The sequence below is a fragment of the Grampus griseus genome (assembly GCF_964374135.1).
Source record: "Grampus griseus genome assembly, chromosome: 17".
Classification (NCBI taxonomy): Eukaryota; Metazoa; Chordata; class Mammalia; order Artiodactyla; family Delphinidae; genus Grampus; species Grampus griseus.
Window position 1 is genome coordinate 7,195,227 of NC_139011.1, and position 22,512 is coordinate 7,217,738.

A 22,512-nucleotide genomic window follows, 5' to 3' on the forward strand; every position below is an offset into this window, starting at 1 on the left:
GCCATGGCCGCTGAGCCTGCGCGTCCGGAGCCTGTGCTCCGCAACGGGAGAGGCCACAACAGTGAGAGGCCCGCGTACCGCAAAAAAAAAAAAAAAAAAAAAAAATAGGGCATCTTTTATGTTTTGACACATACGCATGTTGTCAAGCTACCCGGTAGACTGTGTCTATCTGTTATTTTTCCGACGTTGGCTGTGTCCTCATATCCGCCTTTACCCTCTTTATCCTGGGTTGTGTCAGTCTTATCCTGTTAATCTCTAGTGTGAACAATTTTCTTTAATTATTTTAATTTGCCTCTATTTGGTCACTCGTGGACTCTCTCATTGCAGTTATTAGGGGTTTTTGTTTTGTGTGTAATTCAGGGCATTCCTCGCTCACGCCCTTTACTTGTTACACTTTTAGATCACCATATATTCTGAAAATATTTTCCAGTTTTATCATTTTTCTTTTAATTTCATTTGTAGAATTGCTTCCTTTGTTTTTTGCGTTTTACTGTAGTTTTAAATATCAGCATTGTCACTACTGTCAAATATTTCTTTTAAATTTCTTGCCCTTTTTATCATAGATTAGAACACTTACCTATACCCCAAAATAATAAACAACCCTCTATATATTCCTCTGTTATTTGTATGGTTTCATTTTTTATCTATATCTTTGATCCTTCTGGAAATTGTATTTCTGTGAAAGTTGTGAAGTAAGACAGTTATATATATTTGATCAATAACTAAGGGGAAAGGAATGATCTTCATAAGCACAATTTGAGAAAGTAATAAGGGTCTGCTTCCAAGTCTAAGAAACGCTTTAAAAAATAAAGCTTCATATTTTGAAACAATTACTGGAATAATAGGAAGTTGCAAAGATGGTAGAGAAAGGTCTCATGTACCCTTTACCCTCTTCCCCCCAGTGGTGACGTCTTACATAACTACAGCACAATGTCAAGTTCAGGACCTTGACAGTGAGATACTGTGTGCGTCGTTCATCATTCATCACACGTGTAGGTTTGTGTAGCCACCGCAGCAGTTGGGAGACAGGACTGTTCGTCACCACAGATGTCTCCCTTGTATTCCCACTTTATAGTCACCCTGCAACCACTGATCGCCAACCCTGTGATTTTGTCATTTCGAGAATGTTACACCAACTGAGTCATACAATATGTGACCTTCTAGGATTGGCTCAGAAAACCCCCTTTTCAAACCAATTTCATAATTTTATAATTGAGGAAGTTGAGATCCAGAAGTGATGATTATCCAGAGTCACACAGCTCCTCGGACGTAGGGCTGGGTACCATCCCATGTGTCCCCACTCCTACCCTGTGGCTGGCCCAGCTCTACCACGTTTGTGTCTTAAAACCAGTCTCATTTCTCCTTCATGGATGTTGATTTTGTTTATTTCAGTATACCTCTCTCAGCTTTTTCTCTAACCTCATGGGAAATGAAAGTTCCATCCTGTATGGTCCTGATGTTTATTTCCTATTCTGTAATTAATTAGGCAGTCTCTTCAGCAGTGGCAGACAGGCACAGTCCTTTCTAATACGATTATCAGCTTCCTCCAGTGCTAAGCTGTATAGAAAGTGGCCTCGTAGCCCATTGATTTGAATGACCTAAGTGCACTTTAATTTAACAGATACCAAATGGAAAGGTAGAAGCTCTGGGTGTTTTTCCCTTTCTGGCCACTGCTGAAGCTTCTAAAATATGCAGAAATGACCTTACGCCCAGCTGCCTCATGGCTGACATCGCTGTGATGATTGCTCCACGTTCCTTAGTTTGCCAAGCACAATATTACAATTTGGAAAATTCTTGCATAATTGTTTTAATTCATGCTCTGTAAAGAGCAGTTTAGTGACATTTTAAAGAATTGACCTTGACTCTTTTGCTTGTTAAAACAATTAGAAGAAAACAAAATAAGCTTTCTCCCTACACTGAACCATGGCAAGTTAAAATAATACTTTTTTTTTTTTTTTTTTTGTGCTGTATGCGGGCCGCTCACCGTTGTGGCCTCTCCCGTTGCGGAGCACAGGCTCCAGACGCTCAGGCTCAGCAGCCATGGCTCAGGGGCCCAGTCGCTCTGTGGCATGTGGGATCCTCCCGGACCGGGGCACGAACCCGCGTCCCCTGCATCAGCAGGCGGACTCCCAACCACTGCGCCACCAGGGAAGCGCCCTAAAATAATATTTTTGATATATATTAAACATTTATTTATTTACTTACTTACTTTATTTATTTATTTGTGGTACGTGGGCCTCTCACTGTTGTGGCCTCTCCCACTGTGGAGCACAGGCTCCGGACGCGCAGGCTCAGCGACCATGGCTCACGGGCTCAGCCGCTCCGCGGCATGTGGGATCTTCCCGGACCAGGGCACGAACCCATGTCCCCTGCATCGGCAGGCAGACTCCCAACCACTGCGCCACCAGGGAAGCACCCTAAGATAATATTTTGATATATATATTCAACATTTATTTATTTTATTCTGAATTTGAATAATAAAAGAAACCAGGAAAAGAGATTTTTTTTTCCCAATGACATTATGTGGAACAGCTGGTGTTTTTGAAAAACACTTTGCAGCCTCTACAGAAATCAATACATCAAGTTTAGAAAAGTGACTTCTGAACCTTTCTAAGCTTGTTATTTCTGGGGTCATTTTATGCTAGGAGAGTTGCAAAAATTTGCTCTTATTCTTGTTAAATCCTCCTTAAAGAAGACAAGGCATTTATTTTTTATTTATTTTTAAATTAATTTTTAAAATAAATTTATTTATTTATTTTTGGCTGCGTTGGGTCGTCGTTGCTGCACGTGGGCTTTTCTCTAGTTGCAGCGAGCGGGGGCTACTCTTCGTCACGGTGCGCGGGCTTCTCATTGTGGTGGTTTCTCTTGTTGCGGAGCACTGGCTCTAGACGCGTGGGCTTCAGTAGTTGTGGCTTGCGGGCTCTAGAGCGCAGGCTCAGTAGTTGTGGCTCACGGGCTTAATTGCTCTGCAGCATGTGGGATCTTCCCAGACCAGGGCTCAAACCCGTGTCCCCTGCATTGGCAGGCGGATTCTTAACCACTGCGCCACCAGCGAAGTCCCCAAGGCATTTATTTTAAGATCTTCTTTAAGATGCATCTATAATCTTCATGAGGATTTTTTACAGCAATATTTCAAGTGTCTTCTACTATATTTGTGTTAGCAAAACAGCTGACTTGATAAGTAGCTTCTGTGATTGAAAACTGTTTTGAGTGAGTCGGGTTTGAAAATTTGCAGGTGGAAAGATGGAGCAGTGTCAGTCTCTGAGTAGAACACTTTTCTCTGTGGAAAGATACAGAATGGTAAATTCTGTTTCCTCTCGCTGCCTTGTGAACCCTTGTTTTATCTCTGTGCTAATGAGGGGAATGCATAGTGCAGTGGCCTCCAAACATACATGGTTCTCAGCATGCTTGGAAATGTGGGACTTTGGGACAGTTAGTGTCACCTTTCATGGACCCCCCTCGTCCCACTTTCCTCCTGCCCCACCTGCTTCGTGAGCTTGGGCCCGTCTGTTTAGCCCTTAACTGTCGCGGGTTCTGTCGATGTGGGCCAGGGTACGCCCTTACAACCAGTCTCCCCCATCGCGGTGGCCACACAGAACCAAGCTTTCCTTCTTGTTCTGCTGCAGATTCTCAGGAGGCTCTGCTCACCCAGGGACCCAGGCAGAGAGAGCAGTCAGCATCCCGAACACAGCTGGTCACCGGGCAGGAGGGGAGGAGAGCCTGAGGGTTTCATGTCAGCCCAGAAGTGACCTCTGTCATTCCTGCCCCTGCAGTTCATTAGCCAGAATTGATCTCCCCCAATGTCAAGGGCCCATGGTGGGGGAGGACTGGAAAGGTTTGGTGTCTGTCACTAGTGGCAACTGCATGGCTCCTACCATTTCCATGGATTTGCCCACAACTGTGGTCTGGGGATCTGCAGATGTCCTCCTTGCCCCGACCATGTCCTGAGCTCAAGGCCTGTGTCTCAGTCTGGGGTCCCACAGGCTCCTTATAAATGTTCCCCTGATCTTCCGTCCTGGTGACTGGCCACCCCGTCCACATGTCTCATCCAGAAACCTCTTCTTCACCTGTCACATCCGGCCACTTGCCATAGTCAGCTGACTTTTCCTGCTAAATATTCCTCTGATTCTTCTCTGCATCTCTGCTGCCATTCTTGTGGGTCAGGCTCCCACATGGACTCTTGTAACAAGTCTGGTCTGCCCTCCCTCTCTGATCCATGCTAGATGTGCATCAGTGATCTGCAAATATATCCCCAATAAATATTTACTTATTTACTAATAAGTTGCATTTTTACAATTTAATAATCAGGACTTCCCTGGCGGTCCAGTGGTTGAGACTCCATGCTTCCACTGCAGGGGGTGCGGGTTCAATCCCTGGTCGGGCAGCTAAGATTCCACATGCCACGTGGTGTGGCCAAAACTTTAAAAATAATTTAAAAAAATGTAGTAAGTATCGATGGAGTTCCTAATGTGGGTCTATTCTGAGTGTCTGGCAAGTATTAATTTATTTTCTCTTCACAAAAATCCTACCAGATGGTTACTGTTTTTATCCTCATTTCACAAACTGGGAAACTGAGGCAAGCATGCTGTTCAGTGCGACACGGTAGGAAGCGGTGGACCTGGGATGGGAACTCAGGCGTGGTGGCTCGAATGCATACACTGCCGTGTGCGTGTGTTATAGGCATTAGGAAGCATACGTAAGATATACATTTCAAAAGGAAGAGGTAAGAAAAGTAAAGAGGAATTCTGCTCCTCTCTTCCCAGATTTCACTGGATGGTCCTAGGCATCCCCTGGATAGGTGCCTTCTGCTTTGGAAACCATGCCTCTCCTTGCCAGTAGGGCCATCTTTCTGAAATGCACACCGGTCACATCCCTTCCCTGAAGACAGCCCGCCCTGATGCCCACCGCTGCTCAGAGACAGTCCAAGCTCCTCAGGAACCTTCTAGGTTGTTTATGTATGACCTGGCAGCTGCCGCCCTGTACCCTGATTTCTTACCCCGTCCCATGGTGCCCACCTACGACTCTGTAATGAACATCCAGAGGCCACAGTGCCCTGTGCTCTCTTGGTTTCTCGTGCGTTGTTCATTTTGCTTGGCAGGCCCTGCTTCCCTTTGCCCTCTGAAAAACTACACTTGTCCGCAGCCAGTGCTCGGTAAATATCATGTGAATGAAAGCATGAATCTTCAGAGAGCAGAAACTAGGACTGTGCAGTGTCGAATGGGGGGAAACTCAGCATGTTTCATCACTTCCATTTGCGTTTCTGTGCGGAGTGGGTCACGTGACACGGGAGAGGTCCCAGGTTCGTGCTGCTGACTGTCTGGCCATTGTACTGGCTTCCACTCAGCTTTTGCCTCTGTAGTTGTTTTCCTTCTTTCCTCCTTCTCCCCTGCTCTTCACATTTCAGGTTTCCGCTGTCATTCTTTTCACCTGTGTTTGAGGGTTGCCTGTGAAAGTTACCTCTCCTTTGCTGGTGCTGTGGAGTCATCTGAGCTAGAGTCTGGAGTCATCCTTGCGTCCTCCTCTGGCTCACTTCCAGCCTGCCGACTCCCCACGATTCTGGAGCCCTCGGTCGGTTTCCTCTTCGGGCGTCCTCCCTGCCCTGGGTCTGGCCTTCTCATCTCTCATATGGACTCTTTGCCTAGCAGACCGGCTGCTCCACTTGTAGACCTGCTCCCCATAAGCTCGCCCTTCACAGAAGGATGTCACGTGCTAAGGTGACACGTCATGTTGTTGCTGAGAGTCCTCCCGTGGCCTCCCCTGCTGCGTGGAGGGGCCTCACCTCTGCCTGCTTTCCGCCCCACGTGCCCCATGGGCTCTTTTGCACAGGCAGCTTTTTCTTCTTGGAAAGCTGTCCTGAACCCTCTAAGCCAGCTCCCTAGCTGTTTCTCATTCTTGAGGCCAGTACGGTGCCCAGGTGCAGGCAGCCCTGCTAAACGTCCACTGAAGGAAAACACCTGCATGTGACCTTTCTCTCTCCAGTAGCTCTTGACACTTGGAATAAAATTCAGATAAATGAGAATGGGATCCATTGCCAGAGTTGTTTATGGAAGGAAGAGAGTGTGAGATCTGCAGCCTTGAGCCCTGACAGGCCCCCGAGACGGGCCCTGGGTGAGCAAACTGTGGGTACGGCTCAGGCTGCTAAGTTTGGCAGATGTTTGTTTACATGCTCCCATAATTCCAGAGACGAGCTGGTCCAGAGCTTCCTGTAGGTCCACAGAGTCCTAGACCCAGGTCAGCGGGAGCGTGATGCTTGTGGGCCCCAGCTGGGCCCCGCAGCGGTGGTGGTGCCTCCTCTTACCGTGTGCCCGTCTGTGCCAGCTGCTGTCAGGGTGCTGAGCCTCTGTTCTCATCCTCCTGCTGGGTGCTGAGGTAGGGCTGCCGGCTCATCGCTTAGATGAAGATACAGGCTCTGCTAGACAAAGGAAGCTGCCCGACGCCAGCTAGTAATTACATGAATCCTGGTCCCTTCGACTTCCGAGCTCCAGCTTTTGTCACGTGGATCCAGCTGTCTTTGAGTGCTGGTCCTCTGATTCTCCACCTTGCCCTGGCCCAGAGTCACCTGAATTAAACCTCCAGTCCCTTTGGTGACTACGTGTCCCAATGTGAGACACATGACATAAGTCAGATGTGGAGCCGGCCCCGTGCTCTCTACTACAGACCTGCTGCGACTCTCAGGTAATCAGAGGGCACTCAGTGCCATTTTTCACGGTGGGGGGCGGGGCTGGGGGAGAAGAGGAGCTAACTAAATCCCACCCAAGCAGGGCTTTATGGAATATCTTGTCCAGCATCTTGGAGGCCGGCCTCTTGTGCTGCAGCCCCTTTGCGTCGTGCTGTCTGCAGTTCAGGGGGCTGCCTGTATCCCGCCTCGAGGGACGTGATGGGAGGGATGGAGCCTGTGACACAGGGGGGCCTTTGCTCCAAGTGATGGCGCTTCAGACAAGTAGCAGCTACTTATTTCCCCACCCCCCATTTTGAAAAGGAGTCTCTCTCTCACCATTAACAACCCGAGTACTGAGAAATGCTGCAATGAATGGCCCGTGGCCCAGCGGCCTTTAAAGCCGGACTTACTTCTGTGCCTGGAGCTTCCCAGCTGCTGAGGAGCTGTCTGAAGCCAAGGGCTGAGTGAGATCCCTGCAGCGGCCGATCCTCTTCTCTTTTTTCTCCTCCTTCCTGAGCTTGTTGCTGGGCACTAAGCCAGACTTTGGAGATCAAAGCGAGTAAAATGAGTCTCTTCCCTTGAGCAGCTGAGCCTGGGGAGGAGGACCAAGGGGTGAATGGATACAGTATGATGGAGGGGCCAGCCCAATGCAGAGGGGGCAGGGCAGGACCGCGCCCCCGCGGGTGTATCCTGGAGGGCTCCCTGGAGAGAGGGGCCGTGAACTCCATGTCTAAGGCTGACATAGGGGGCGGGGGAGGGGATGGGCTAGGCATTTCCATCAGGATGGCTGCTGCGAAAGCCTGCAGGTGCAGGGCTGGGGGCGTGTTTGAGGAATGCTGGCTAGTTCACTGTGGTGAGTGTGCAGTGAGGACAGAGTCACAAGGAGGCTGACGGCCTCATGCTCTGCAGGTGCTTATACTCATAGTTTCCTGTCTCTGGGAATGCTGTGCTCGGAGCAGGTGCTCGCCTGTCCTTCCCTCGGAGCAAGAGAGACAGGAAGACTTGAGAAAGCCTGAGGGGAAGAGGGAGGGTGAGAGTGATGCACAGTCAGCAGGTTCGATAGAATTATCTTGGGTTAATAAATTTCTTAAACTGCTGCATCAGCAGTGTGGCATGACTCAGTGGCAGAGCCCCAGAATATAATCCCATATCAGGCTGCTGTTCTGACAGCTGTTCTGGGCTTTTTATTAATGTGGCTGATAACACTTGACTCTCTGGGGTGTTCTGAGATTTAATTAGCTCTTGGGCAATTTGGGATAGGTACTTTAGAATATCAGTGCTGTGTTGATTATAAATGAGTGTGTGTGAACTAACTGCTACAAATGTGTGATTGCTCCTGTGGTTAACACTTTATCTGCCCTTTCCTAAATCAGCGTGCCTTGCTTGCATGTTATTCCATGTCGGGGACTCTGCGAAGTCCCTTGGGGAGTTACAGGGTAAACACAGACACAGATCCCACTGCTAAGAGTGGGGCGTTGGAAAATGGAGCAGTATCGCTCCCAAAGGAACTCCTCTAGGACAGGAGGGCATGGTGAGCAAAGAGCAGGGAGACTTTGAGATAAAGGGCACTTAGTTGAGAGTTTTTGAATCAAGTGAGCTTCGTTTTTCTTAGTGAAGTCAGAGAAGCTCGTCAGAGTTAAAGGAGTGTGTGCGTGTGCATGTGTGTGTATGGTTAGGAGCTGAGAAAAGTGGGAATATTTGTGAACCCCTGCTGTAGATCTTCCATTAATTCATCGGAAGCATTGATTGAGCACCTACTGTTTGTGTACCAGGTGTGCGGTGGTTGCTGGGCTATGTGATGTCAAATGAACGGAAGTTTGTGTAGTAAAGTTGTTCAGAGTTTGGTGGGCGGGGCAAACAGATGACACTGACACTTTGGGGTAAGTGTGATGAGCACCCGCAGAGGCCACATGGGATCTTAAGGGAGCTCAGAGACGGGACTTCAGAGGCAGCTTGAGAGAGCAGGGCAGGTCAGGAAGGGCTTGGGCAGAGCTTTGACGTCCACATGGGCCTGGTGTTCTGTAGGGTGGGTGGGGCTGGAGGTGAGAGGAGGCAGAAGGCGGGGGAGGCATGTGGAATGCAGCCTGGCAGAGGGAGTAGCATCCCGTAAGGCCCGGAGGAGGCTGCTGGCCGCATGTGCTTGCGGGGAGACGGTAGGAGGCTGGTGCAGGGCCTGGTGGAGGGTCTGCAGTATCTGGTTTCAGCAGTGGCAGTGGGCGTCAAAGAAGGGGGTGTATTCTAGAGCTGCTGAGGAAGTGTGATTCCCAGGCCCTGGGCACAGGTTGATGTGGACAGGAAGCAGGAAGTTGTGGGAGGGAGAGGGCCAGGTTTTGGCTCAGGTGCTGGGGTGGAGGGTGGCCCCTGCCAATCCGGAGAACCCAAGGGAGAAGCAGGTTTGGGGGAGAGAGGATGAGTTTGTTCTGGTCACACACTGAGTTTGGTGGACTCTGGGTGTCCATGGGGGTGTCATCCACCTGGGTGTGGGACCGGCAGGAGGCCCCTTCGTGGGTGAGGGCACGTGTGGGTGGTCAGCAGGGGTTGGGATGGAACCGAAGCAAACAGCCGCGTGGCTTCCTGAGGACCCTGGTGCCGAGCATCCAGAGGGAGAGAAGAGCAGGAAGGCCGCCTTAAAGGGGGAGAAGGACGGGATCAGCGATGGTCAGTGACGCAGGGAGAGTCAATGAGACGAAGCTGGGGTAAGAGTCCTTTGGTCTTGGGAATGTGCCTTGTGCTGGCCTGAGCAGGAGCCGTGTCAGTCAGGGGTGCTTGACACGGCCGGGGTGAAGATGAGATTTGGGGGCCGGAAAGAGGGGTCATGTAGAGATGACTGAAAGCGTCGCCCCGTGGAGCTGGCAGCAAACACGTGGCGACTTGAGAGTTTACTAAAGGGATTATTTGTACAGTGTGGGCAGGTGTTGGTCCTGGGGGAGGCTGGAGACAGTGGGGAGTCGTTGTCACCCGAGGTGTAGAGGCAGGAGAGAGCTGCAGGTAGAGCTGCAGCCTTTGCAGGGAGGGGGCCTGGAGAATATTGTCCCCTACTCCCCTCCCTCCCTCCTGTCTTCTGCTGGTGATGGAAGCCAGAGGGCGATGGAGCCCCTGTGTGACCCGTACAGGTGAGCCTCCGGGAGCTGGGTGGAGACAGATGAGCCTGGAGGGGCAAGTGGAAACTTTCTAGAACACCGGGGACACTGGATCTTTGCTCATTCCCCTTAGAATGGAGCACATGCTTGGTCTCTGCTCCTTAAGCAGGGCCGCCTTCAGTTGAAGTCAGGACGCCTCCCCGCGTGAGGGCCCCGGGCGCTGTCGTAGGAGTCTCAGCACCGAGGGGCGCGTGCACCCACCTGGGAACTCCCGCTTCCATGTTGCAGTGTCGTCACTTCTTAAACGCCGTCTTTTCAAAAGGAAATGAAATGTAAAGAATTCTGTCAGTGTGCTGTGGTTGAAGAGCAGTGAGGCACAGATGTCACGACGTTGAACAATACGGTTCCCAGGACGTCAGTGACTCCGCAGAACATTCCGGGCTAGGGGGCGGGGTGAGGCGGCCCTTCCTGCGCCTCTCCTATTAGCAGAAACCAGCCAGAACCACCGCGAAGCCATGACCCCAGCCCAGCCCAGCCCTGAGCTGCACATGTGCATCTTCAGGCAGGAAGTCACTGGCCCCAAACGCGTGCAGCCTGGGGGCGACTGCGATTCCCGCCGCCCCCCTGTGAGAGGACTCTGTGACCTTCCCTCACTTGAACCTCACAATGACTCATTTTGCAGATTCGGACCCTAGGTTTAGAGAGTTGCAGACTGGTCCAGCTCGAAGGCAGAGCTGGAGTGTAGCTCACACACCCTGACTCTGCGCTGGCCACTCAGAGCAGCGAAGGTGGTGAAAGTGGTATTTGACAGTCCCTCCTGCATCCTCATCTACTTGTTTTAAAGCTGAGGCACTTGCGGCTGAGATGGAGGGCTGGGAGGGCCGTGGAGGGGGTAGCTAGTGGGGGGCTGGCTTGGACCCTACCCACTTTAACCAGAGCAGTCATGCCCTTTTATTGATTGTTTATGTTGAAATTGCTTAAAGAATTCACTCAAAATGTCCTGCTGCTAAAAAAAAAAAATGTCTGAAAACCACATCCTGATGCAGTGGCGATCACAATTGGATTCAGATGGTGGTGCAGCACGGTGTGAAATTTGCTGGACAAGGGCACTTCAGCCAAGCACCACATATGCCGGAAAAGCACATTTTATTAGAGCCTTGGAGGAAAAAATGAAATGTAAGAAGGTTGATTAAAAAGGCACAGTGTGCACATGCAGTAGAGTTACAGGTGCTAGTTAGTGCTCATGAAAGTGCTTTGCAGACTGTAATGTGCCTCTCAGAAGATAACGTCGTGCTATTACAGTGGTACAGGTTACCTCCCTCTCATGACTATTGACTAAAGGAAAAACACCAGACCGGCCTAGACGCTGTCAGATATTTCAGTCTGAAACCCAGTGTTGCTGATGAGATTAACACTGACCTTCCTTCCTGTGCCCTTGCTGGTCTACCGGGGGCGGGTTGATGGTATCCCATCTCTTCTGCCTTTTAAGCATCTCAGACAGACTTCCACTCTTGATCTCACTTAAAATCACATCCTGCTTTCTTTTGGATAGAGTCTTTTGTAGAGCTCAGTGAAGATATTACAGATGTTTCATACAATTTGAAGATAAAATACTACCTTAACATTCATTGCGTAATGAACACATGAAAGTAGCAGCCTGTCTGGAAGGCGGTTCATCTGGAAAGCACTACCTAGAAGACGTGGAGTGGGACCCGGGTGCTCCCTCACGCCCAGCCCCCCTCACTGTCTTCATTTTCCATGCTGGGTGTATTTATTGAAAGAGATCCACTTGCTGCCCGTTCCTCACCAGGCACTGTGTCAGCCCAGGGAGTCAGCTGGGCGTTCTCTGAACCAAGAGTGAGTAAATTACCCCAAATTACCCATTGGCATCAGCCCGGGAGCCTGGGTGTCAGCTGGGGTTCTCCGACTGTGTCAGAAGAGCCACCTTCCGTTAGCCTTGTTCATTGCCAGAGGGTTTAGTCTGTCTCAGTGCAGGGAAGATAGACATTTACCAGTTTGAACGGAACAGAAACTCCAGTTTTCTTCACTTTCCAAGAATTGCTTCTTTGTAGCAAGGAGCGCGGCTGCAGAGCAGAACTGGGCTGCCATCGCCAAGCATGACAGGACTTTAAATGCCTGGCCCTGGAAGTGGGGGCCGGAGCGGCCGTGTGCTGCACCAGGGCTGCCAGCCGTGCAGTCCCTGCATGGTGTGCGTTCATGCGGGCAGGCGGGCGCCCAGGTGGGCCGTTCATCAGCACAGTGATCAGGAGCAAATGGCCTCTTGCTGCTTCTGGGAACTCAGCTGAGGACGCACTGAGCAAGTGCCGCCCTTTATGTTCTCACCAGCCTTCAGCACAGATGGACCAGGGCCCTGCCAGAGAGGGGAGGGGGGAGGAGAGGGGCTTCTTAGAAATAAGACCAGGCATCATGGTGCATGAAGAGCCTTTAAGCTGAGCACCATTCCCCACGGAGAAAGCAGAGCACTGGTCGTGGACCTCACTTCTCGGCTGACCAGCCAGACCCACATGTCCTCTTGGTCCCCGTAGGACAGTACTAGGCTTTGCCACTTGACCACTGCCTCTCACCACGGGGCCCGCTGTTTGTTGGTTCCTCTCTGGTCCTTTGTCGTCCAGGGTCTTCACGCTCTGCCCCTGCCTGCCCCTCTTCCACCTCTCGGCTCCCCTTTCTTATACGCGGTGTTTTACCCGGAATTACCTGCTGTTCCCTGCACGCACACGCTTCTGTTCTGTAGCGGCTGTGTTCTTTCCACTGTGCTCCAGTCGTCGAGGAATTGGGTTAAGATAACTCCAAGAATCATTTCCAAGGCTGCTTGTACAGTGTCTGCCACGTGGTGCCTGGATCAGTGGGAAAACTTACTGTGGAAACTTCTGGAAGCTCTCGAGAGTGGAATGTAGCTGAATGGGCTGTGGATCCATGTCGCATGGGGCCACAGGGAATTGATGGAGGGCGTGGGGGCTTGGAGGTGCGCGTTTGGGACAGTTTTGAATGGGGTTGACTTTGCTTATGCTCCCTGCAAGCTGCCCGGCTGCAGGCAGTTACTGGGGTGGGGATCCCAGGAAGCAGGAGTGAGGTGTGGGGAGGGTGAGACAGGGAAGGGGGAGAGACAAGGGTTTGCTGCTGGGTTCCAGCTGTGGTCACTGGGCGTTCGACTCTGCCAGGATCTCGAAGCTTCCAGAATGTGTCCCAGAAATGTGCACTCAGGCCGGGAGCCCAGAGTGGTTGTGCATTGCTTCCCATTCCTCCTTGGTTGAGGGTCGTCCCCACCACGTTGACCCGTCTCCACCTCTGGGCAGCAGGGGCCTAGCTCGAATGCTTCAAGACACCTGTGCAAGCTTGAGGTCGGACGCTGGGGTGCAGGGTGAGCCTGAGTGTCCACTGTAGCTGCTGCCAGGGTCGTGTGTGGGCCTCGGGGACATGGTGAGAGCCCCGCTGGCTTTTGCTACGGGGAGAATCAGAGCCCACGCGGGCACGGAGGGTGCTGGTGGCTGCCCAGGAGGTGGAAGGTGCATCTTCTCCCGTCGCCCGCTGTCTTACTCCGCGTTTTCTTTTACTGTCTTGTACTGCCCGCCCCTCCGCCTCCTTTCTCCTGCCGTCCTTACATAGCAGCTCCATCTCCCTGTTGGGAGGGTCTCAGAATTCAGAGATGCAGAGCTTGTCTGATTTGACCCCCCATGTGGTTCCGTCTTTCTCACAGCATCACGATTGCTATGTGAAGCTCCTCGAAAACCCTCCTGAGAAACGCATCTCTAAAGCCACCTCTCCCTCGTTGGATGGCTCTGACTGCTGGAAATTTCTTCTTCTGGTGAAGTCTGTTGCTGACCTCTACCCATTGGTCCTAGCTTCGCCTTTTTGAGCACAACAGAGCAGGTCTTCATTGTGTTCTAGGTTAGGTCCTCTGCTATCGGTCTGCGTCAGGCTCAATAAAATAACAAGAAGACACAGACCCAATTTCCTGGAGGTCACAGCACAGATGAGGCATCCAAACAGATAATTGCAAAGCAGTGTGGGAAATCCGACCGTTGATAATGTTTATTTCTTGGTGTGTGTGTATGTGTGTGTGTGTGTGTGTGTGTGTGTTTGTGTGTAAATCTGAACTGCCTTTGTCATCTGGACAAGCAGGGGCCTGTGGATTGGGTGTTAGATGTTACGGGGACCTGCATGCAGTTCCAGGGGCTGTAGTTCAGTATAGTTGGAGCCTGAAGGGGTGAGCAGATGAGTACACCTGGATGCGTACTTGGGGATCTTGGCCTTGAGGGTGCAGGGGTCGTGGGAGAGATGATTGATGGCGAATCTTGGAGGACTTTATCTAGCACTTTCTGCTCATGGAGATGGGAGGGAAGCCATTGAAGAGTTTTAAGCAGGGGAGTGACAGGGTCAGATTTGGGTTTTAAAAACGATTCACTCTCTGGTCAAGATGGAAAATGGTTTGGAGAGTGTGTTAGTCGAGATACTTTCAGTAGAGGCATCAATTAGAAACGAATTGGAAAGTGGGAATGTCCATTCTCCCACATCACAGATGCATGGGGATCGGCGGTTCCAGGGTCGGGTCGGGTTGGGTCGGGGGGGTGCAGATGTACCATTGCTGTCCCAGGGTCCATCCTTCATTCGGACCCTCAAGGTGTCGACCTGGGCTTTCCCTTGATCTCTTGTAGGTTCTGGGTGATTGCCTCAGTTCCAGGCAGTGGACAGTAGTGATGCCCAGTGAAGGAGAGGTTTTCTTAGGGAAGGAAACTGTTCCCAGAAGCCCTTGGCAGCCTTCACCCCAGACCCTGTTGGCCACGCTGGGGTCCTGGAGTTCCCGCTGCCAGGATGGCTGGAGCGGCTTCCTCTGTCCTGGGGACCGGGCCGGGTGGCTGAAGCAAGGACACGAATAGGAGCTGTGGTAATCGTTGGGCTGAGAGACCGGAGTCCCATCCAGTCTCCTCATCTCCACCTGGGTCAACTCCCATGTCTTTAGCGGGTTTCAGTCCTCCAGACCTTCTTCCACTCCTGTCCACCATCCTCGTGCACCCAGTTCTGCAGTGTATTCTTAACGTACGATGCGTAAAGCTGAGTCCAGATACGGTCAATCCAGTGCAGAGTGTGGCGAGTGTAACCGCGATCGCTTCAGCTACTTCGTGGTCATGCCGGCTGACATCGTGTGTATGCTCTTGGCTTTTGTAGTTGATTCATGATGTAAACCCAGATTCACCTTATGGCAAGCTCTAATTCTTGTTTTTTTTTTTTTTTTTTTATATAAACGTTATCTATTCCTGCTGTGTCATCCACGTATTGAATTGTAATCTGTGGTGAATTCTTTTATAAAGCGTCATTTTTAAAAGCAAGAAGTCCTATAGAATGTTTCTACCTCTTTATAGCATCCAGCATATTCTATATTTATGCACACCTATCTCTTAAAACTACCCGATGCAGATCAAAAATCAGAGAACATCAGGTAAGCATCGGCAGTGACTTTGGGGATACCGTGTTTTGCCCCATTCTTCAGCTTTTTAGGAGTCATTGTGTTCTTCAAGGGGTGGAGGTATGTAACCGTCTTGACTTTTCCCTTTGGCCTTGCAGAGTACACTCTGAATCATGATCTCATTTACTAATATTTCTTTTCAGTTTGCTGTTACCATGTTTGGTGCTGACACTAATTATATGACTAAAGACCTTTTTCCAGCAGTTAAAAAAAACCCATGACTGTTTCTACCAGATCTAAAAATGTTCAAGCACCTGGATGATTGGGACAAGCGCGAAAAGACTCTCATTTATAGAACACAGAAAATTGTTTGTTTCAATCCACCTGCCCCGTTAGCCAGGTTTTTTCCTGGCCTCGTCTTGCGAGAGATTTCCTCCAGCCAGCATGCCGTCCTAGGAGCTTGCACTTCTCCATTTTCTGTCTTCCTTCAGGCGTCCATCGGTGGGTTTCTTTGTGGGTCCGGCTGTGGACAACTTAAATCACGGGGAAGCACAGGCTTCCTGAGTTGCCTCAGGCTGTCTCCCTCTGGTTTCTCCCTTTTCTCTGGCTTCTGCTTTATTACTTCCTGGTTCTGACTTCACCTCCCTGACAACCCCTAGTCCAGCGCTTTCCAAGCCTGCACCATGTGCCTGTCCCGTGACCATCCACCCACCCCGTGTTCATCTCTAACGCAGGGCTGTACCAAGTGGGTCCTGTCTCTTTGTTAGAATGTTCTGAAGAAGTAGTTCTTGGGCAGGCTACTGCAGGTTTGTGGCTGTGATTCTTGGAAAGAGACAACGCCTGTCCTTTCCTTCCCCGTATTTCCTTCTCACTTAGGAATTGGGAATAGCACGCACTCCTTTATGCTTCACTTTGGTATGAAGTGTCTCTTACCCCTCAGGCTGCAGGGCTTTCTAGAGCAGGGTCTGGGTCTGTGCCCTGTCAGTCTGCTTTAGGTTACTTTTATTTATTTATTTATTTTGTAGCTAAGCTTGTTTTCTTTTTTCTTTAAACATCTTTATTGGAGTATAATTGCTTTACAATGGTGTGTTAGTTTCTGCTGTATAACAAAACCCTGTCAGCCTTTATATCCACCGTGCCTGGCACATGGAAGGCACCTACTAACTGGAAGATGAGTAACTGAACAACTTCTTAGGCTGTATATCTAAAGAAGACCATGTCTTCTCCGCAGTGTTGATTGATGATAGATGACACTGTGGGCTGGTTGGCTTCACGACAACAAGATGAGTGGCTCTGCCTGCCGTGTCAGCTGTATCCTCCGTGCCCATGTGGTGGCCTGTGGCGGGGGATGATATTTACTGAATCACGTGAAAGACTGAAGAAGCAAAGATGCTGCCCGAAGTGGTAAAGGGGCCTGCATGGCACCGTGGACCAGTGTCTGTATCACACGTGTATGTTTCCTTTACTGTCGTCCCGTAAAAGGGTTGGGGCTGTGTGCACTCCCTGACTCCATCACTGACATAGGAGGATATTCTATGCATCTTGGTATTTGCTCCTTAGGTAACGAATCTGACCTTGAGCTGGAGAAGAAGTATAAGGAAGATGATCGAGAAAAGGCCCCGAAGAGACTGCGGACTCAGAGAGTGGAGAAAGTCCAGAAGGTCTGCTCGGGAAAAGACGCCGCGCAGATCTCCGGAGCCAAGAAGCCCATCATAAGTGTGGTTTTAACGGCTCATGAAGTGATTCCAGGTGAGCAAAACAAGCGGAGGGGACAGAATGGGACTCTGTGGGCCGGGCTGTGCCGCAGGCAGCCAGGCAGCTGGGGCTGTGATCCTGAGCGGCTTCCTCACTGTCGGGCTCTCCACTGAATTACCCAGTACCTTGGGATGATGGCTGACCTGTCACTGCCCAGGGCTGTGGTGGACGAGCATGTCCAGAGGAAAGGGAGTGAGGGCTGCCCCTGCTGCTGCCTCCGCCACCTCTGCAGCCACGACCTGTCCTTGTCGTTTGAGTGGCCGCTCACAAGAGCAGTGGCCAAGGAGAGTGTCTTTTTCTTTGCCCCCTCACCAGCCCCTCTCCTGGAAGTCCTCCCCGCCCTTACCGCCCCATCCTACGTGTAAGACCACTCGCACCACATGGAGGTTGGCGGCTTCTCCAAAACCCTCCACCTCACTTTTTTTTTCTTTTTTTGCATTTTTTAGTGGGTTCATCATATATTTTATGATACTAGAAATTCCTGTCTCCTCTTCCTTAAACATAAAATAGCCAGTGGATTTCTTATACTACCCTTTTTAAAAAAGTCTCTTCCAGGAAAGGATACTTTAGACAAAAAGCAGTATGATAGTAGATTCCAAAGTATGATAATGGGTTTTTTCCTATCCATTTGAGGTGATAGCTGTTAAATAAAATTTTGAAAAATCAAGTTTAGGATTTTGAGGACAGCTAGAGCCTTTTTAAACATCTTTTTTCAGTGCTAATAGTATTGATAACTCACTATTTAAAATGAAAAGGCTGAATAAATGCCTCTTGATACTTCAGTGCAGGGTAAGGTAATCAGCAGAGAAAAAGCCGTATAAGATTATGTGACTAGAAGTTGTTTCTGGAAAGTCACTTTGTCTGCCCCACCCTACTTCAGAGAAGTGTTATTCCGGGAAATGGAAATGCCAGGAGAGAGCTTCCTGGGTTTAGCTATCTCTAGAGAAAGTTTCTATAATGATTTCTTAAGAATTGCTGGTAGTATTCTGAGATTTCTGTAAGGGGGGGTAAAAAGTGGTTAATTTCCTTTGCTATTCCAGAAACGAGAGGTAGATTGGAGCCTTTTCTTTAGTGCACTTGATATATAATGTGCGTGTGCGTGTACCCTCGTGCACATACGCTGCTATAAACGGTCTTTGATCGTTTCACATCCTGGACTTGCACGAATAAAGGTAACCTTTGAGTTTTCCACTCCAGACCTTTCATTTCACAGGGTGGACACAGAGGTCTGGAGGCGGGAGGGTGATGTCATATTTGGGACCAGATCCCAGGCAGCTTAGATTCCTGTTCACAGTTGATTCCACTGCTCCATTCTGTCTTGACGCTGTTTTACATTTGCGTAAAGTTTAACACATGTGGATCTATGTGAAATCTTGCAGGAAGCATATATGTGTATATGGATCTAGTTTTTTGTTTTTTAATGAGATCAAGTGAAAAGGTATCTCAGAAGAAGGTTTTGATTATTGGAAAACTTGCCCTTTCCCCCCAAACATACACATGCACACACACACACACACACACACACACACACACACACACACTTACACACACATGCATACACGTATACAAACACACAAGTTAAAGGTGTGAACTGAAGGAAAACTAGTCCTTTGCATGGGTGCCACACAGTAAAGAAATATGCTTCCCAGGCTCCGTCCCCTGCTCTGGGGGCAGGGGGTGGTCAGGGCGCTCACGGCGCCTCTTTAATACGTGGTGCGTTATGCCTCCATCTCAGGTGCTACCAAGATTGTTCCGGTGGAGGCTGGGCCCCCGGAAGCAGGAGCCGCAGACCCCGAGGCCGCGGTGGCCGACCTGGCGCCCCGGAGAGGGTACCAGGAGTACGCCATCCAGCAGACACCCTATGAGCAGCCCATGAAGTCGAGCAGGTAAAGCGTTCTGTTCTGTGCGACTCCAGCCACCGCTGCAGAGGGCGAGAGATGGGCGTGTTAGCTTATCAGGACGCTGTGTGCAAACCCATCTATGAAAGGTTTCGGTTTCTTGACTGAACCTGAGAACTAGCCCCTCCATTATGGCCCTAGAGTGCTGGCTGAGCCCAAGCAGCCTCTGTGCGACGCGTGGCAGATCAGCAAGATGCTTGGGAAACGCAGCGCCTCGGCTTAAGGAAGGTGGAGCGTTCTGCTTAAGGCAGATGTGTGCTTCATCTGAATAAAAAGAGGTGTGAACAAGGCCTTACTTAGTAAATTAGCTGATTTTCATAGCTCCACAATTTATAATGAAAAAGAAAATCTCTCTTTCCCCCCTACTTTCAAAAGTAGCATAAGCATCCTGTAGAAGGTTCCAACATCCGTGTGATGTGCAGTTACAGTAACACATAGCACCTCTTCTGGTCGTGGTCACTACTATAGACATCGTGGTTCACAGGCCACCATAAGTTTTTCATGATATACTAAAATATAGCACTTTAATTTTGTTATTTTTTTTCCTAGCATAAAATACCAAAGGCACTGTTATCAACCTATTTTTTTAAACTTACCACACCTTGACTTTTTCCTTTTCAGTACATATTTTTTTTAAGTGTGTTTGCTGTCATGTAGATGCACTAGTTTATATATAGCCAGTTTTTGCTTGACGGACAAGGTTTTGGTTCCTCCCTCTTTCAATACTTCTTCAAGACTTCCTGTGAGATAAATTGCTAGAATTGAAATTGCCCTCTTAAAGGATAGGAGTGCTTAAAACTTGAATCGACACTGAAAACTGTCCTCCAAATACATTGGGTGAGTCGATGTCCCAGAGGGGACTAGCCTGCATGTCCCCCCACCCTCCCTGTGGTCACCAGCTCAGCTGTGATATGTACCTGCTGACGTAGATCAGCAAACTCTCATCACCTGAGTTCTGTACACATTTCCCCAGCTGAGGGGAAAGACAAAGTGCCAGTGCAAGTGGGCTCCCTCTGTTTCTGGAAGAGGGGGAAGTGAGGTGTTCTTGATGAGAGCGTAAGCTCTAGCACCAGGCAGACCTGGGTTGGCTCTAGGCCCTTCTACTGGACTTCAGCCCAACAGATTAAACACCTTCTATGTGCCAGGCACTGGGGATGTGAGAGAGATTAGGACAGACATGGCCACTGCCTGGATGAGGCTCTGCTGTGAATGGACACAAATGCTTTTGCCTCTGAGCCTCTCTTACACCGGCCACAAGACTGTCCAGTAGAATCTGACTTAGTTTAGTGGTGGGAATAAATGATACCATATGTGGAAAGTGCTCTTGTTGAATTATAACGTCATGTCATCTGGGTGCTTCATTCATCTGTAGCCTCACTCCTCTCTTCTTGCAAATGTGAGCAACTGAATTAATCGATAAAGCTGTAAAAATATGCACCCCTTTGGCCACACTGAAATGGAATTAATTTTGAGGATCTTTCTTGTCTCAACGCAGGTTGATCTGTAGACCTTAGTTAATTATCTTCATGATATTTCAGGGTCTGTTGGGGAGGGTTTCAGTTCAATGCTAATCTAGTTACAGGTAAATATACTCAGTATTTAATCAGTAGATTGAGGCTGTATTCCTGTTGTCAAGCATTCTATTAATATTTTATAGTCTAAATTGTAAAACAGTTACGAAAGAGGCTTTTCGTGTGACGAAAGTCCGGAAATCTATAAGGAAAAAAATTATTTGTAATCTCACTACCCTAGGATAAGCACTGTTAATATTTTTAATGTTCCCTAAGATAAGCAGTTAATATTTTTAATGTTATTTCCTTCCAGCCTTTTTTCAGCCCATATATTTTATAAAATCGGGTTTATATTTGGTTTTTTCTGTTTTTTTTTTTTTGGCGGTACGCGGGCCTCTCACTATTGTGGCTTCTCCCGTTGCGGAGCACAGGCTCCAGACGCGCAGGCTCAGCGGCCATGGCTCACGGGCCCAGGCGCTCCGCGGCATGTGGGATCTTCCCGGACCGGGGCACGAGCCCGTGTCCCCTGCATCGGCAGGCGGACTCCCAACCACTGCGCCACCAGGGAAGCCCTCGAGTTTATATTTTATGTGCAGTTTTGTATCCTGCTTTTAATACTTAATCCCATTATACTTACTTTCCTTTGTTACTCAGATTATTCACAAACTGTTTTGTAGTGACATGTTGTAGCATCGCGATCCACGGCTCAGCTTTCCACATTGCAGCCAGTGAGCTCTTTGTAAGATGCCCATTTGATTGTACCCTTTAAGGCTTCACATTGCTGTTAGGAGAACTTGGCCTACAGGGTCTTCCACGGCTGCCACCTCTCCAGCCTGGTCCCCCTCCTGTGCTCCCTCTGGTTCTCTGGGCTCCAGCATCTGCTCCAGCCATCCGGGTCCTTTTTATTTCCTTGATCTCTCCTGCACGTGCCTCTTCCTCATACTGGATGCCTCCCCTCCCCCTCACTTGGTTAACTTCTGTTCATATTTCAGCTGTCTGCTCAAATGTCCAGTCTTCAGGGTGGCCTTCCCTGTCCCCCAGACAGATCAGTCCGCCTTGACCTGGGCTCCTAGAGCATCCTGCCTTTTTCCATCACAGGGAGCTGGTGGTCCTTATCTGCTCATTTATATGGTTACCAGGCTGGCCCACCACTTACTATAGAAGGTGCACTACAAGGGAGCATGAGTTGTGTTTGTTTTTGTCCCCATTGTGTCCCCAGTGCCTGGAATACTTTTTTGAAAGAATGAATGAATGAATGAGTGAGTTTAAAAAAAAAAGAAATGTCCAAACTAGTTCCCTACGTTGGAACCTTCAAGCAGCTTCTACTCTTAAACTATTGTGAAAACTCATGCAATGAGCACCTTTGCTTGAATTTCGTATTCTTTCTTTCGCTAGATTCCCAGTAGTGGAATAACTGGATCAAGGGGTCTGATCTTTTAAAGCTCTGGCTGAATGCTTTCTAAAATGCAGTGGGGGAGAGTGCCTCTCTCAATGAATAGGGGACATTCGGAGTGAAATAATGTGGTAGGAATCACCCGACGTCGCAGCTCTGTGCATCAGCCCACGGGTGCAGGCTTGCGCTTGAGAGCCTGGTGCCGGCGGCTTGGCCACTTCTTCCGATTCATCACCCTTGGTGGGAGGCAGCACTGAGGGCTTGGCCAGGTATTCGGGTAATAATACGAAAAAATCAGAGTCAGAGCTGCTCCTAAGACCATTTAGACCTTGCATTAGAGAAGGAAATACTGTGACTTGTTTAATTAATGCTGTGAAACCAGAGTTTCTTCCTCCAGTAAAATGATCACCTTCTGGGTATCTTTGCCATTTAAGAAAGGTCCAAATTAGTTTCCTTAAATTAGCCTTGGGTTTAGCATGCAGGCATAGTACTGCCTTTCAGATTTGAATGTTTCAATTACAGCATGGGACTTCTACCCTCTGGTGTTTATGGACCGCAGTCTGCTTAAATATTTTTCATTTAAAACATAAGGTAACCTGTGTTGGTCAAACACAGTTGTATGGATAGTTCCATAAATATAGACTTTACCGTTACAGTGGGTACAGCTTAATGGTGTCTGATTAATGGCACTAAATGATCGTCAGTGTTTCTGAGGACCTACCTGGATAACCTAGGCAGAATCCCGAGGGAGCAGTTATGGAGAGAGGAAGCCTCACCCGCCTCACAGGAGGTCCG

The 22,512-nt window shown here is 49.4% G+C and overlaps 1 protein-coding gene across 2 annotated transcripts in view; it reads left to right on the forward strand.

The window, feature by feature from the left end:
* The window catches only part of ZFAT (zinc finger and AT-hook domain containing), a 187,611-nt gene that overhangs the window by 51,615 nt on the left and 113,484 nt on the right, over positions 1-22,512 (forward strand). For both annotated transcript variants that reach the window (XM_082674419.1, XM_082674418.1), the window contains 2 exons: positions 16,721-16,909; positions 18,651-18,801. In XM_082674419.1, the coding sequence (XP_082530545.1) occupies positions 16,721-16,909; positions 18,651-18,801 (340 nt within the window). The remainder of the gene's footprint in view (positions 1-16,720; positions 16,910-18,650; positions 18,802-22,512) is intronic.